At 45.4% G+C, this 15,782-nt stretch overlaps 1 protein-coding gene across 1 annotated transcript; it reads right to left on the bottom strand.

Moving 5' to 3' along the window:
* Positions 1-11,406: 11,406 nt before the first annotated feature.
* BMP2 (bone morphogenetic protein 2) lies at positions 11,407-15,460 on the bottom strand. Its single transcript, XM_052672276.1, has 3 exons — positions 15,337-15,460; positions 14,334-14,674; positions 11,407-12,308 (listed from the first exon to the last, which is right to left on the bottom strand). Exons 2-3 carry the CDS (start codon positions 14,665-14,667, stop codon positions 11,464-11,466), a joined length of 1,179 nt encoding a protein of 392 aa, XP_052528236.1. The 5' UTR covers positions 14,668-14,674; positions 15,337-15,460; the 3' UTR covers positions 11,407-11,463.
* Between the last annotated feature and the right edge of the window lie 322 nt (positions 15,461-15,782).

Below are 15,782 nucleotides of genomic sequence, written 5' to 3'. Positions count from 1 at the left end.
AGCAGTGCCAGGGCCTCACCATTCTAATTTTGGTTTTCAGCGAAAACTATTGTAACAGTTTGCATTATCTGAGTGAAGTTCTAAAGGAGGAAGTTTACCAGTCACAGTATAGACTTTAGAATAAAACTGAGAAATATTTGGTCACCTATCCTGCAAACAAACAAACATGTTGATTTCTTAAAGAAGTGTTTGGTTCACAGTTGCTTTGAAAGCAAACTCAAGAGAAAAGCAAATCTGAAACAGCCAGATTTCAGACTTCCTTACGCTAAATAGCAAATTTTTCTATTACCATCCTAGTATAATTACTCAAATAACAAGAAGTGAAGTAAGAGAGTCAGATTTTCTTATCTCCAGATCAGTCATCATAATATGCCAATATACAAAGCAATGAAAAGGATTCTAGTTTCATACTGAAGTCACCAACTGTCCTGGCTTTATTAGTATTCCATAACATAATATCAAGCTGTTAAGCGTCAGAGAACTGCACGATGGATTCACTGGAAGTTGTTTGAGTATCAACTGTCTCTTTCCTTCATATTTAAGTAGTAAAACCTCAATTTAATTTATATTTATCACTTACCTATCAAGATACATTGTAACAAGCAGGATCAGATCTTCTGACAACATGCACTGCATAGCCTCTTACATGCAGTTTGCAAAGTACTTTACTAACAAGGGCACTGAGAGATGATCATCTTCTCAAGGGCCAGCAAAGAATCCAGATTCTTGGCTCTTCCAAACATTTCTCTACCCTGACTGGTATCTCTCCAGGAAAAGCAAACCCTGCGGGCAGATTTCTCCTGGATATCCATCGCTTAGCCCTAGGAGTAGCATCAGTTGTTACTGAACTTTTCACTTCCTGCCAGCTCAGCACACAAAACTGCTATGACCAAAGAGAGTAAGGAAGGAGAAAAAAAAAAAAAAAAAAAAAAAAAGGAAAAAAGGAGAAGAAGGAGAAGAAGAAAAAATCTGCAGGAACCTTTAATCTTTTAAGCAAAAAGGAATAAAAACCAGCAAAACAATTACTAATAGAATGTTAAGATTGTATACTAAACCCACAAAAGTGAAAAAATGAAGGAATATTCCCTCGGTTCTTTTAACCCTTCCCTCTGCCTGTGTGCATTACAGGCTTTTCATTACACAGTCATGTAACACCAGGCAAAGCGACATAACCATAGGTGATGGCTAAGTTTGAGCATGGCTTGTTCTGAACTAAAAGCTACAGAAATGAAAGTGTTAATAGCTAGTCATTTTATCTTGTAAAATTTAATGCTCACTATTATAGAATGGCAGGATACTAAAGAAATGGCAAGACGTTGTTATGGACTAAATGAAATATTGAATAAATGAGCTGTTCCCCCCAGTAAATATTTTGGTTGGAGTTTATTTGCAGCTGTATTTATCTCCCTGTGAACCCAATATGACGGTAATATATCATGGGAAGCAACTATCCCCCAGTTTATGCCTATGTGTAAACAACTCTCACTGAAATAGGCTGCTTGCCCTGCACCAAGCATCTGTACATTTTTCAGCCCCACACCCACAAAACGTACACGCTTGCTCTTTGCTGAGCTCTCTGCAAGCTCCATGTCTGCTGCACTTGGACCAGCTGCACACTTCCCAATCATTATCATGCATATCCTCTTCATGAGCAAGGAAATACTATTATCCTGGTTTTACAAATGAGAATTCTAGGCACAGAGAGATTAAAGCTAAGCATTTCAAAGCATCCCGGTTAATTAAAATGACTCGAAAATGGGTGTCCAAATTGTTTAAATACCTTTGAAGTCTCAGAATAATTATATTGCTCAAGGTCACACAGGGAGTTTATGGCTGACCCACAACTTGAACCCAGGTATCCAGCGTCCCTCTCCTGCACGTTAATCACAAAGCCATCTTTGCTTTCCAATTTAATACTGGCCAGACCTGGTCCACATGCAAACGGGTCACCAGTGGACAAAACCTGTCATTATGCTATTTAATGTAGCTATCTACCTCTAGCCTACAGAATAAACAGCAGTACATTTGGGCATCTCTAAATTCTTTAAGGTACATACCATTAGAAAACATGAAGCAGGGAAAAGATACTCGAGGATTAGCAGAGAAAGACAGTGAAGAACTTTTCCAATGCAATTCTGCAGCAGAGTAAAGTTTGAGGTCTCTCCAGTACTCAGCCTGATGGCCTTGCTACTAACACTGCCCCTTTTTATCTCACGAGGAGCATTTCCTTTTGAAAGATTTGGCTGCCAAAGGCAGACCTGTTGGTATCAGCTCTGCTATGAATTCCACTAGCTCTTATTACACTCCCTTGACACAACAGCCAACAGTGATGACATCATGCCACTTGCCATCAGGCGTGCTAGACTACAGCACAAAATAAACCCTGAGATATTCAGTGCAGAATCAAGACTTCAGCAGCAGAGCATACACTGGAAGACATTTCTCCCACAGGAAAAGGTCAGGAGGGACCCATCAGAGCCTGCACGCCGCACAGGTGGAAGAACATCTGCATGCAGCACTATCAGATATTAACACTGTATGACTCTTACCAGCCTTCCCCATGTCACTGCAGTCTTTGCACAGAAGGAGGCTGTACTTCATAAGCTAGTTTTGATATCCACTAATAAGCCTGATCTCAGCTTAATTTCCCCTGGGTGCACACTCTGCTCATGCATTCCTCTCACTCAGCTGCAAATCACAATGCCACACTTAGCAAATACTAATTTCTATCCTATGAGCCAGTGCAATCACATAAGGCAAAGCATCCCAGGTAGGACTCAGTCTTGAGTTCTCCTCAGATACACCAGCACATTGCAGAATGCAGAATGCAATGCAATACAGAGAGACCAACATAAAACACGTACACACACACTTAACGTGCTGACTCTTTATCAGGGAGGTTGCTAATTTCCCATGCTAAGAACAACCTTTGGAACTAAAATGAATTATGCGTCTCATTCTGAGTGCATCAAAGAGTAGACAGCCTTTTTAAAGTAGTCAAGATCACCTCAGCTGTGCTTTTGTTATCTAGCCCAAGGTTAAGGATTTGGCCCTGGGCTAACAATTGGCTCAGAAAACCAGGATCATATAATGAGAGTTCCAGGAAGAGAGAAAAACCAAAGCTTGGAAAGGCACATTCTTCAAAGTGTCCCAACATCTGACCCCTTTTTCCCCCCTCCCCCTTAGATGAATGGGGTATAAAAAAAAAAAAAAAAAAAAAAAAAAAAAGGGGGTGGGGAGGGTGTAGGGGGAACAGGGACGACTGGGAACCTGAAACCCTGAAGGATGTATTCACAAAAGGAGCTGAAAAGACATTCCAGATGCTTCCCGGACACTCAGGCTCACAGAGGAAGCTTTGACTTTCCTCACCACTTAGGTGGAAACACTGGCAGTAACCCACTGCACAGCTCAGGTCTGAAGAGGAGGAGGCTCTTGGAAAAGGCTGCACCTGGTTTAATTTCATTGTTAGAAAACAAAAGCTGGTCTGGTTCTATTTGAAAAATAAATCCAACCCTCAAAAGCAGGCTAAGAAACTCCAGCAGGCAAGAATTGCAAGAACTCCCTGCCAGCAGAATGGTCTGCTGGGTTATACACTCTACTGGGTTTGTGTTTGTTTTAAATAAGGATTTCATTGTTGTGTTTTTGCTTTTTTGTCAGAACCTGCACACAGGAGTCACAGACCACATTCCCAACCTTTGCTGCTGACAAGAATCACAAGGCTCCACCCATGCGCCCAACTTCACTTTCCCAGGTGTTGGTCCTTTACACCAAGGAGCTCTGCAGTGGGCATGGATCAGTTGCCTAGCAGGTGTGTGGGATCTCCTTCTAAATGACTCTGCCCTCTAGGGTACATTTAGGTTATATTTTCGAAGATGAAAATCTTTTCATTTGCAAACCTAGCACAATTCTTTACACAACCTGTCAAGAAGTAGCTAGCAAATTCTTTCCTTAGAGAATAAAAATGAAAAAGTCATCAGAATAGGAAAAATGAATCAGAAGTAGAAGAATGAATCAGATAGAAGAACACCATCCAGAACACACGCTACTGCTAATCTTAAATAATAAACAATGTTGATGTATTTTAAAAATACCAGTGGTTAAGAAAGGGAAAGCATCAATTCCATTTTCTTCTGATTTTTAAGTCTCAAGGTGACATTTTGAAGCTTTTTCCCCAGAGCGTGAAGAAATTTTCTTTTGAAGGATCTCAAGTTTCATGGTGGACCTGAGATACAAGCTCCAGTTTTAAAGTAAGCCTGCAAGACACCGGTAGTCTGTACAGTGAAAGAGGTACCTAAAAAAAAAAAGACATGTCTACCATTGCAGTACCTGGGTCTTTAACAGTAAGTATAAAAGAGTATCAGTAACGCCAATAATGTTTTGCAGAGCAAAAGCTGTTCATCTTTCACTTAAAGCTACCAGGTGTACCTCTAATTAACAGTGCCAGGGCACAGCAAAGGGCCTTCGTGTGCATTAGGACCCAGTCCAACAGCAGCAGTTCATGACATCAGAACTACCCTCATGTCAATCCTACAGTATCAACTAGAGAATCATTTCCTTGTGAAAATGATAAAGAAGATGGGGCTATTAGAAGTGCAAGCCTGCTTTTAAGCACAAGATCTTTTCATTCAACAAAACAGAGAAAATACAATCAGAAAAAAATTCTGCCAAAATTGCCCTTAAAAATAGAATGGTGTCAAACAACTGCCAGTGAGTGATGTTTCTAAGAAACAGTATACACCCTGTCTCTCTTCCTAATTCCTAAGTCAATGGGACCTAATTCCTAAGTCAATAACTCCATTAAGTCCCGTACAAAGTTATCAATAACTCATGAGAAAAATGCAAAAGTCAAGATTATAATGAAATGAATCATTGTTTCTGGCTGCAAAGCAGAGGCATTCTGCTCAGCCCACGTGTTTGGTGCGGTCACAATCAGATATCCTCTCTCCTTCCCCCTCCCATCACCACTGGCCTTGCAATTAAGCTTCAATACTCTGCGTGTATATTATTGATGTGGAAACAGCTATTTCCATCACGCTGCAGACATTCTATACTTTTGAAGTCTGTGGTTACAGAGTCATTATTCCATACAACACTTTCCCATCACTGGTGTGTGCAGGGTGCTAGAAAAATTGTTTTTGTGGAAGTTCCAAGCTAATGGAGTTATGACAATAGTTACCTGAAATGTATTCTTTTTCATACATGCTCTCCCTGTCTTCTGAGGCTTTGCTTTAATAAAAAGGGCCAGATTGCCTGAGAATGAACTCAGAGCTTTGCTGATGTTCAGATCTGCTTATATTTCCATCTTTTAATCTGCATGTTATTTCCAGGATGATGCTAGCAATAGTAATAACATATTTGCCTCTGTTTGTAGAGCTGGAGTTGAATGTTTTGTTTTAATGAGACGCGCCGAACAAAACAGTACCTTGCAGTGCAAGAATTACATGTCAGCTCTCCATCACTTGGCACTGCAACCCAAGCTACAGTACAGTATTCATCATTTCCCTGGTGATCTCCCAAAAAGACCTTCTTATTTTAATCTCTGATGGGATTATCAGCCTCATTAAATTGTAAGTCTGCCACAGTCCATTTGTTGTGGGAACCTGATCCTTCAGAATGTTATCATTTCACTGCTCTGATCTCTCTAACTGAAGTCACATACATACTTCTAACACTTTCAGCTTCAAAAAATCTGTAGGTCCTTCCCCATTTCCCTTGCCCATCACTACTTTCCAGAAAACACCTTTGCCTTTTTGCAAACTAAGAAGCCAGAAATCTGCTATTTCCTGGAGTTAAGCCAACTGCTGCCCTAGCCTCGTCTGGTTTTTGTGCTAGCAGCCAAATATGCAGCATATGAAATTTGAAGAGCAGAACTACCGCTTGCTTGTCACTGCCCTGCACGATGAGCCAAGAACCCAGCTGACCCACTGCAAGCTCCATGCCTCTAGAGAACAGAAGACCAACAGCTCTCAGCCTTAGTTCATCTACTGAGGGAAATGCAAGCCTGGGCAGGTATGAGAGCTGCGTGCCTTTGGAACACTGTGTAAATACAGGTGCAAATGGCCTTTGGCCCTCAGACTTCTGGCAAGTCACAAACATGGTCCCCAGTGCTCCAAGGTGTCTCCTGCTGCACACAACAGGTGTGAACCTGAAGACTTCCTGAACAAGGATTCTTGCTGAAGGCAGGGACAAATTTGGCGCTGCAAAGAACATGGAAACAGGACAAAAACCAGTGTACCCACTTCGCTGAGCGGCCCTGGCACAAGGCTTGTGGCCTGGGTGTTGCTAGATCCCAGAGGGCACTGACAGGAGACCAGATCTCAAAGAGAAGAAATTCCACCTCAGGAAACCATGACTGGTTGCTGCAGACAAAGCTGTCAGCAGTACAGCTGATGAAGGATTAGCACTGCTGAGACAGGAAAGATTCAATCTCACAATAATTTTTTTGCATCCTTTTTGTGCCCAAGCAAGTCCAACATAGTAGATGCAAATGGTTACTTTCTCATACACCTGTAAAATCTCTTGGGAGAAGTAAACAACAACAACAAAAAAACACCTTTGATGTACAGCAGAGTAAAAACATATTCTGAAGGAGCAGTGTTTTTTCTTTCTACACAGTAGCTTGGCAAAATAAAAGAACACCAATCCTACCCACAGCCCTCCTCGCAGCAGTCATGTATACTACAAGGGTCCTTCTGAACCTAGCTGCTCTTCTCCCCCCCTCATGTAACTAAAGAATAAAGGGGTTTGCGCCAGTAACAATTGCTTATAACATTTAAAATACTTTTTAATGCCTTTGGCTTCTCATCCTTATTTTGAGCAGCTTAAGTCAACTGGGAATAGGACTTGCAGTCCTCACATTCTCATATGGCAAGATCACAACAAATCAAGTTCTCCATGGCAGCAATGCATCCTACCAAGAAGGGAAAGGAAGCCTTAACATAAAGAGAAATATTCCATGCCCATAATGAGATAAATAATACTCCAGGCAAGATATGGCACCTTTAAAAGTGCCGTTTCAGTCTCGGATTTTTTTCTCTGCTGGTTACTACAGAAACCATCTAGCAACCAGAATCTAAGACAGACTCCACCCAAAACAGAGAAAAACAATATAGACCAAGAAGGCCTTTCCCCCACTTTTTTTTTTTTTTTTTTTTTAAACTTTTTCTTTTGTAGGGGTGGGTGCAAGTGAAGGAAAGTAACTTACTGTGCACAGGATAGGAGCATTTCACATGCAGCTGAAACAGTGAAGCTCTGATTACAGATGGCAGAAATGAAAGCAGGGAATGAGTAATGAGAAATGTGTAATGCGGGATGAGGATATAATTTCCACACATTGGCTAAAGAAAAGTTTACACTCTTAAGCAATAAAAACAAACCATTAAGCCAGACCTGCACTGTCAGGAAGTATAAAACAGTTCTTGAAACTCTGCAGTTACTATACAAAAGCTTTTCATAAACTTTTGTTTCCTGATCTTCATAAAACATTAATGTCAAACTGCCATATGGCAATTAGCTGCCTCCTGAAATCAATTAAAAAAAAAAAAATCAACAATTTGGGAATAGCTATATAATAAAATAGTTCAATAATTATCCTCTTCAAATAGGGTGGTAGCAAAGTGAGTCTACTATAAATGCCATCCAGATGAACTCCATCTTCAAAGGCAAGAGTACAGCAAGCAGTGTTCCTCTCCATGCCTCATCATTACCAACTGCACCAATGGAAGACTCCTCACTGCCCAACAAGGGAGAGAGCAGTGACAGCCTGCAGACACCGAAACCTCACGGTCATAGGAAAAGACAGGTCTCAGTGTCTGATCACAATGAACCCAGGTTAGTACAGCAGAAACAGATCCTGCTGGGTGAAAACAGCCAATGCTCTCTGGAGAGCTTACCTCAACTGAAGGTCTTTCCATGTCATTTTTACACGTTGCTGACCACAGAAGTCCAACTGAGGCTTGTGCAAAGATTATCAAGCCACCCAACAAAGCTGTTACTGAGTCTCAAAAGGACAAGGAGAAGTGCTGATCACATTTGTGTTTAGAGAGATGCTTATCTGAAAAGCACAAATGGTGACATTATCTATCACAATCGCTGCCTATATAGATTATATGCAAGCACTTAGAAGCATTATCTTGAGGGGAAACAGACTTTAGGGTGACAGAGGGAAATTCACCTTCTAGATCTTCTGCTTTTTCTCAAGCAGAGGGATGTAGGAAGAAGTTAATTTCTTCTTGTAGAACACTATAACACTAATTAGTACTAATGAACTACAATAAGTACTAAAATACAGTAGTAACAGTATACTTTCAGTATTTAGGATTATTTAGTCATTACTAGACTGAGAAGACATCAGAAAACCTGTATTTCAGAAGGGCCATCTGATCACCGACACTTAAGAATTTAAGAACACAACTGTTCTGTAAGACTTCTCTACTACTCAGGTAGGACAGCCCCTGTTTTGTTTCCTTCTTTATAAAAATCCTAAACAAATTACTCAGCACGGCACTCACATGTATCCAATCCAGAGAATTTAAGGTCAAGAACTTTAAGATGCACTTTGAAACCAATTCTGTAGAAATGCATTGACTTGTTGAGCTTGGTGCATACGTATTTTCTCCTCAAAATCAGTAAGGAAGTTCTGTGACACAAAAGCAGGCTCTTACAGAAGTGGTTCTTGCTGTGTTTACAACTACACAATGACCTCACCATGAATTTTATTAACTACGCAGTTCTTTGTCAAGCAACTAGAAGTTTGCCTTCACAAGGAATGCAGCACCATGCCACGAACCACTACTGCTCATGCACTGACAAGCACCAAAGCCAAGGTTTTTGTTTGTTTTGTTTTTAAAAAACAAGATTAGCATCAATGCATTCTCATGCCTTAGAGAAGATCTAAAGCAGTCACCTCTCTGGAAAAAGCCTCCCTAAATCTAGTTACACGCAATGGGCTAGGAGCTGTGAAACTTAAGTCTGGCAACACTTGGGAGCTTAGGATGTGGTTAGACGTGCCGTAGGGTCTTCACTGATTGCAGCAGGTTTGGGATCATCTTTTCTGCTCATAGCAGTGGTGCAATCCATTTTTCAGCACTTCATGTTCAGCTTTTGCAAACCTAAGATACAGAGCATGCTACTGCTACCATGCCCTAACTGGCACTGCCACCCAACCCAAATGATTGCTGAGTTCTTGCAGCACTGTGGCACACGCTGACTGATAACCTTTCCAAAACAATCACCATCACCTCTCAGTAAAACAGGCATGCCCTTCCAAGCAGAGGAAAGGCAAACCACAATTCTGCAAAGATTCCCAGCCTCAAAAACAAGAAAAAGGCCAACAGAACAGCACTCATCTCTTGAAAAGAGAAATGAGGGGTTGTCCACCCAGCAAACCTGTAGACTACTATGTAACACCATACTCTCTTAGTTATTAAGAATATCGATGGTACATACCAAGGTTTGAATCTCTGCACAGAAGCTTACAGCTTGCCTAATACATTTTTAAGCTCACAAGATGAAAATGTTAACAGTCAACAAGAAGTAACATTAGTTTTTCTCTCCCATCCTCTCCCCCCATTGCTTTTTACAATAAGCACAGAGGAAGCATACTTCTCTGTAAGACTACCTGTAAGATATTACTAGGTCAGTTCTTCTGAGCAGCTGTAACACAGAAGATGCTGGCAACAAGCAGGAGTTTGGGGAAGGCCACGCAAAACGGAAGATTGTTGTTAGTAATGCATTATAAATCAGATTTCCCAAGCTGTCTTTGAGAGGTCTCTAATGGGATAACTGTATGGCTTTAGGACATGCTGCCTCACTTATCCAAATTGTTCCATTCAGCAGGGCACAAAGGAGCTCAGACATCTCCAAAGCATCAGCACAGAGCCACCCTATCTTCACCAAATATAACAGAGAGCTCCTAAGACCACAGGAAGTCTAACACAACTTCCCTCTGCTCCTAGCTTTGCAGTGGATCACCAAGAAGCCAAAAGAAGCTACTTTCCTGCTATACTATTTCAGCATAGCTTTCTTCTAACAAAGCAACCCAGCCTCCGCACGCTCACCTCATTCTCCATAACCCATATGCTGACTGCCACACCAGTCTTCTAACATACAACAGCATGAGAAGCATTAGCTGCAATGCTGAGATTACCAACTGCAAGTCATGCTCTTATCCCTTACACAATAAATTTAGAAAGCTAAATGATGTAAGCACAGGTTGCTCTTGTGATGGCTGGATGAGTGAACCGTGTTTTCTTACAGATTGGATTTTTCCAGAGAGAAATAGCAGAGTTCCATGATTTATTATCTGAAAGAGATCCAAACATCTTGGGAAAGAAAAGAAAAACCTTTCAAACAAAACCCCACGAAGGAAGAGAAGCTAATCTGTAAAACCGCAAAACCATCATCCAAGGTTAGATGGGAGGCTGCTCACAGTAACAACTTGCTGCATGAAGCACGAAAAATTGACAATTTCACTGTTACACCGCACAGAAGCGAGCTCCCACCTGAGGCGAGGAAGTACGCAACACTTATCCAACTGTTAAAGACAAGGGCCAGTACAAATAAGATCATTATTCCTCTTCAGCATACATAATCACAAAAAAAAAAAGATAACATTTGAGTTTTTATTATTTTATATTTGGCCAGGACTTTTAAAGGAAGGACTTTTAAAGGAAACATCAAACATTCGCTTTTCTGTAGGTCTAGAAAGGATTTGCTCTTTCCCCACCCCCACCTCCCCTGGGATTTCTGTTGGCCCTTCTTATATTCACTCTGCAAATTAGTCAGGAATAGTAGTATTTATACTAGATCAGCAACGTCTGGTTCTTATCCAAATGTTCCACCTAAGGAGGATGCCAGTTCTCATGGATTGGACAGCCCACCCTGCAGCATTCCTGAGAATTGTACAATATAATAATCTTGAAAGTCAGCAGAGTGGATTATCCACTTTTTTCTGGACTTGAACTTGTGACCTTAACAGTAGCACTGCAGAAAGCAAATGTGCTATGCACTTTGCCATGGTAACCTTCCGTGTCTTCTCTTCAACTTAAATACACGCGATTGAAACAGCTACAATTTTGAAAAATTATGTACAAACCCTATATTTTTTTTCTTTTTGATTACATATAAATACAAATTAGCTATTCTTCTAAAAAGTGGTTATAATAGTAAATAAATACAAAATAAGAATCTGACCATTATACTTCATGTGCTGGGGGTTAAACCCATATAAAATGTACAACTAAAATACATTTAAAATCTTTAAAGGAATATTTCTCTGATTAAAATATTTGTTTTCCCAACCTTTTCGTAGACATAAATATATTTTCAAAATAGTTGTGTTTTTTTTTTTTCTTTCCATTTCATTACATAAATAAAGTCTTCATTGGGAAATATTAAAGTGTCAGCTTTTCTTTTTTTTTTTTTCTTTTTTCTTTTTTGCATTTGTCCGATATATTCGCTGTGTTAGCGGCACCCACAACCCTCCACAACCATATCTTGATAGTTCTTTAGTACAACTTTTTCGTTCTCGTCAAGGTAGAGCATTGAAATAGCACTCAGTTCTGTCGGCACACAGCAAGCCTTGGGGATTTTGGAATTCACTGAATTGACCAAAGTCTGAACAATGGCATGGTTTGTTGAGTTTAGGTGATCTGCCAGCGGAAAAGGACATTCCCCATGGCAGTAAAAGGCACTATACCCCGGCGGGGCAACAATCCAGTCATTCCACCCCACATCATTGAAGTCCACATACAACGGATGCCTTTTGCAACTGTATTTGTGGCGTTTACGCTGTTTGTGTTTCGCTTGACGCTTTTCTCTTTTATGAAGCGGGTGTCCCTTGCCATCATGCCCAAACGTCACTAACAACGGCCTGAGCTGAGACCAGCTATCTTCGTCCTGATGTAAAGACCTGCTAATCCTAACGTGCCTCTTGGAGGCACTGTTCTCTTTGTCCAAGTGAACCACCTCCACCACAAACCCATGATTAGGTTGTCCGTGTGCAATCCACCTCAAAACAGCTGGCGTTACATCAAAACTTTCCCATTTACTCGCATTATGGTGCACCAACCTGGTGTCCAAAAGTCTTGTGACAGGGTCCTTAGAGGTGGCTGTGGCTGGTTTTATAATTTCATAAATATTAATACGGTGATGGTAGCTGCTGTTGCTCTCAAAGGCTTCGTGCACCTGCTCCCGAAAAATCTGGAGTTCAGCTGAGGTGATAGACTCCTCATTAGGGATGGAAGTTAAATTAAAGAAGAAACGTCGTGCTGTTTTCCCACTTGTTTCTGGCAGTTCTTCCAAAACTTCTAATTTGATTAAACAGGAGGGGGGGCAGGGAAGGGGGCAGGGAGCAGAGGGAGAGAGAAAAAAAAGTTAGGAACTGAGACAAGCAACCAAACCACTCAGATACGTGCTGCTGGCATGCGACAAACAAGACCTGAAAGACTTCCAGGCAGAAAGCACAGCCTCCCTCATCTTTCTGTTTATTTACGCAAGCACGTACAGCATGAAGTTAAGAACGCTTCATTCATTGTCATGCACTTTGATGGAATACCGGTGCTCTCTGCATTCCAGGTAGTCATTACGAGTGCTGAGAAACATGAAGCATCACGTTGGAATTCAAGGACACCAGTGAGAAAACTCGAGCACTACAGTTAGCGGAGGTCTGATGAGAATCATTAAAACCAACTGAGGATTTAAGGGGAAATGCTGCATTTCTGCATTTTTCAAGAATGTGGCTCAAGCATCAATCCCTTAAGCTCCACTCTGAAATATAGTACTCCACAATTTCAGTAATTTACTCAATTTCAATGCAGGGATTTGCATATGTTAACTAGACGCAGCGACCTCAACATCTATAAGGGCACTTTACAAGCACACCTCAGTATGCAGTCCAAAGAACTGTGAGAATGGGTCTAGCTGCTAGAATGGATGGATGCTAAACAGATAAGGAAACAACACATTTTTAGCAACCAAACCAACTCCTAAGTCCCGTGCCACCTTCCCTTTTCAGCCAACAGACACGGGAATGGAACTTCAGGGGGAAGTACTACTACGTATCTAGGGCCACTACACTGTTTTTGCTGCAGAAATAGAAGAAATGATGTTTGCCCACAGAAATCTCTCTGAAATCCTGGTTTTTCCACTTTGCTACTCAGCATCCTGGGGATCCATTCACTTTCTGAAGGGAAGCTGGTACTGATGTGAGCAGTTCTTAGCCTTGTGCCATTCCCTGCTGGCTCCAGCACGACTTCCCGCATCAGGCAGGGCTCAGCTTTGCAGCGCTTTGGGACCAGCCTGGCGTTTGTAAATATGCAGATGTGCGAGCGCTCCCAGCACAGCCTCCTGCTTTAATGAAGTCATGAACCAACAGTGAGAACTCAATGGAAAAATGGAGTCACGGTGATTTTCATCTCCAGTCTGTGAAAACTGGAGGACAGCTTCTATGTCAAGGACATTGTTGCAACACCACTGCTTCCAACACCATTCTGTCTGCCTACAAGTTACACTCTGTGCCCCTCAGCTCCACTCCTGCTCAGCACCTTGCCTGCCACGCACGGGCTTACAAGGAACAAGCCATGCATCACTGCTGTTTACTTCCCCACTACAGCAAGAGTTACATTTCACCACTGAAATTCACCGCCAAACGGCACCGGGGCCAACTCTGTCCAGCAGAACCCATTAGGTCCAAGCGCGTTTCTTTTCTTAGCACAGTTCCACCTGAAGAGCGCGGGGCGACCGCCTTTTCATTCCCTTTAAAGCAGAGCCGCCCTGTGCCAGCGCCAGAGACTACGGCCAGTGAAGGTTACATCCCGGGGAAACGTTTCCTGCAGAGCGCAGCAGCGGCGCGCACCGACGGCTCCGCGGGCCCCACGCGGCAGCGATCTCGGCCGTGGAAGCCGCTCGCTGGGAACGGCCCCGCGGACGGGAAGCCAGCGGCCGGAGCTCCATGCCGGAGCGCTACCTCCGGGCGCGCGGCGCGGCTCCGGGCTCCGCCGCTCCTCCGCTCGACGGCGGTCGGGGAAAGGCCGCACCGGACCGCTTCGCCCATCTCCCACGGGGATTTAAATAAGGGATTAGGAACCTTCGCCGCGGCTCGGGGGACGCTTTCCTCGGCATTCCGCCTCGCCCAAAGAAAGCCCGCCGCGGGATCGCTCCGTTCGCGCCCGGCAGAGCGCGACGAGAGCCGTCCCGCCGGCAGCGCCGGAGCCCGCGGGGGACTCTGGAAACGCACCCGTGACCCCCTCCGAAGCGCGGAGCCCGCCCCGCCGCCCCTCCTCCGGCCCTCCCTCGCTCTCCTCCCGCTCCTCTGCCCGTCCCTCGGCCCCTACCTTCGTGGTGGAAGCTGCGCACGGTGTTGGCGCGGCTGGCGGCCCTCTCCAGCGGGTAGCCCAGCTGCTGGCCGGCGTGCAGGCGGTAAAGGTCCAGCATGTAGGGGGGGATGACGACGTCCTTGCCGGGGCTGGGCCGCCGCTTCAGCCCGAACATGTGGAGCAGGCGCAGCTCGAACTCGCCCAGGAGGTCCTCGGGGCGCTGCGCGGCCGAGGCGGCGCGGCCCGGCTCGCTGAAGCGCCGCCGTCCCACCTCCGGCATGAGGCCGGCCGCGCCGCCCAGCAGCACCCGGCAGAGCAGCAACGCCAGGAGGGAGCGGGTGGCGGCAACCATGGTCGACCTGCGCGGAGGAGGAGGCGATGGGAGGCGGTCAGCGCGGGCACCGCGCCGGGGGAGCGCGCCGCGAGGCGGGGGGCGGCCGGGGCCGCTCCGCAGGTGGCTGCCGGCCCATGGCGCGCGGGACGGCGCGGAGGGGGCCCCGTCGGGGCTCAGGTGCGCGGCGGCACGAAAACCCCGCGGCGGGGGATCAAAGGGAGCCGGGCGGGCCGAGCAGGGCCGCGGGGGGCCGAGGGGAAGGGGCGCGGGCGGCCAGAGCGCTGCCCTCGGCTGGCGCAGGTGTGCGCCGCGGCGGCCCCCTGCCGAGGGGACGGGGGTGGAGAGGGACGGGGCGGTGGGAGAGGGACCTCCCGGCCGTGCACGGCGCGGGGCCCGGGGCCGGCTTTCCAGCCGCGGCTTCCCCGTGCGCAGGGAGGAGGGCCCCTTTCTCCCGGCGTGGAAAGAGGAGGAGAAAAAAAAAAAAAAAAAAAAAGAAAAAAAGAAAAAATGCCGATCGCGCTCCGTCCCGAGCAGGAGTCGCGGGACGCTCTTCTCCCCCGCGAAATTCCGCGCGGGATAAGGATCGCTACACGCTCTCCGAACACGCTCAGCGTCCCGTCCCCCCTCTCTTGCGGAGCGCACGGAGTCATCCTGTGGAGACGGCGTTCAGCGGCCGCGGGGCCGTACCTGAGTGCGGCGGGGCTGGCGTCTGCAGGAGCGCGTGCTGCTCTCGGGCTGTGGTCCCCGCATCACTTGGAGTTACTCCGAACCGCGCTGCTGCTGCTCCTCTGCGGCTGCTGGGCGGAAAGCGAGAGCTCCCCGCGGTGCGGAGCGCATCGGGAACATGCCTTCGGCGGCGGGGCAGGAGGCAGAAGGAAGGTCTCCGCCGGGAGAAAGCTTCTCCTTTCGGAAAGCGGCGGTCGAAAAGTCGACGCTTCCTTTTCGTCCTCCTCTCGGTGCGCGCGTGCCCGCCCGCGAGTGGGTGCTATGCGTTACGGAGCGGAACGGCGCCTTTCGCGAGCGTCCTTCGCATCACCCGCACCGGACGGACGGATATTTACCGGGAGTCCCGCAGCGACATGAAGAGGGGAGTTCGGCTTCGCTTTGCTCCGCTCCCTTGAAAAAAGAAAGGA

Source organism: Tympanuchus pallidicinctus, unplaced genomic scaffold (assembly GCF_026119805.1).
Source record: "Tympanuchus pallidicinctus isolate F22 unplaced genomic scaffold, pur_lepc_1.0 scaffold1, whole genome shotgun sequence".
NCBI classification, from domain to species: domain Eukaryota; kingdom Metazoa; phylum Chordata; class Aves; order Galliformes; family Phasianidae; genus Tympanuchus; species Tympanuchus pallidicinctus.
This window is presented reverse-complemented; position numbering and strand designations above follow the sequence as displayed.

Excerpts from the sequence above, each read along its gene's own strand:
- BMP2 (XM_052672276.1), bottom strand. The coding sequence starts at position 14,667 with ATGGTTGCCGCCACCCGCTCCCTCCTGGCGTTGCTGCTCTGCCGGGTG. Across the intron at positions 12,309-14,333 it reads GCGCAGCTTCCACCACGAAG|AAGTTTTGGAAGAACTGCCA; the intron begins GTAGGGGCCGAG and ends TAATCAAATTAG.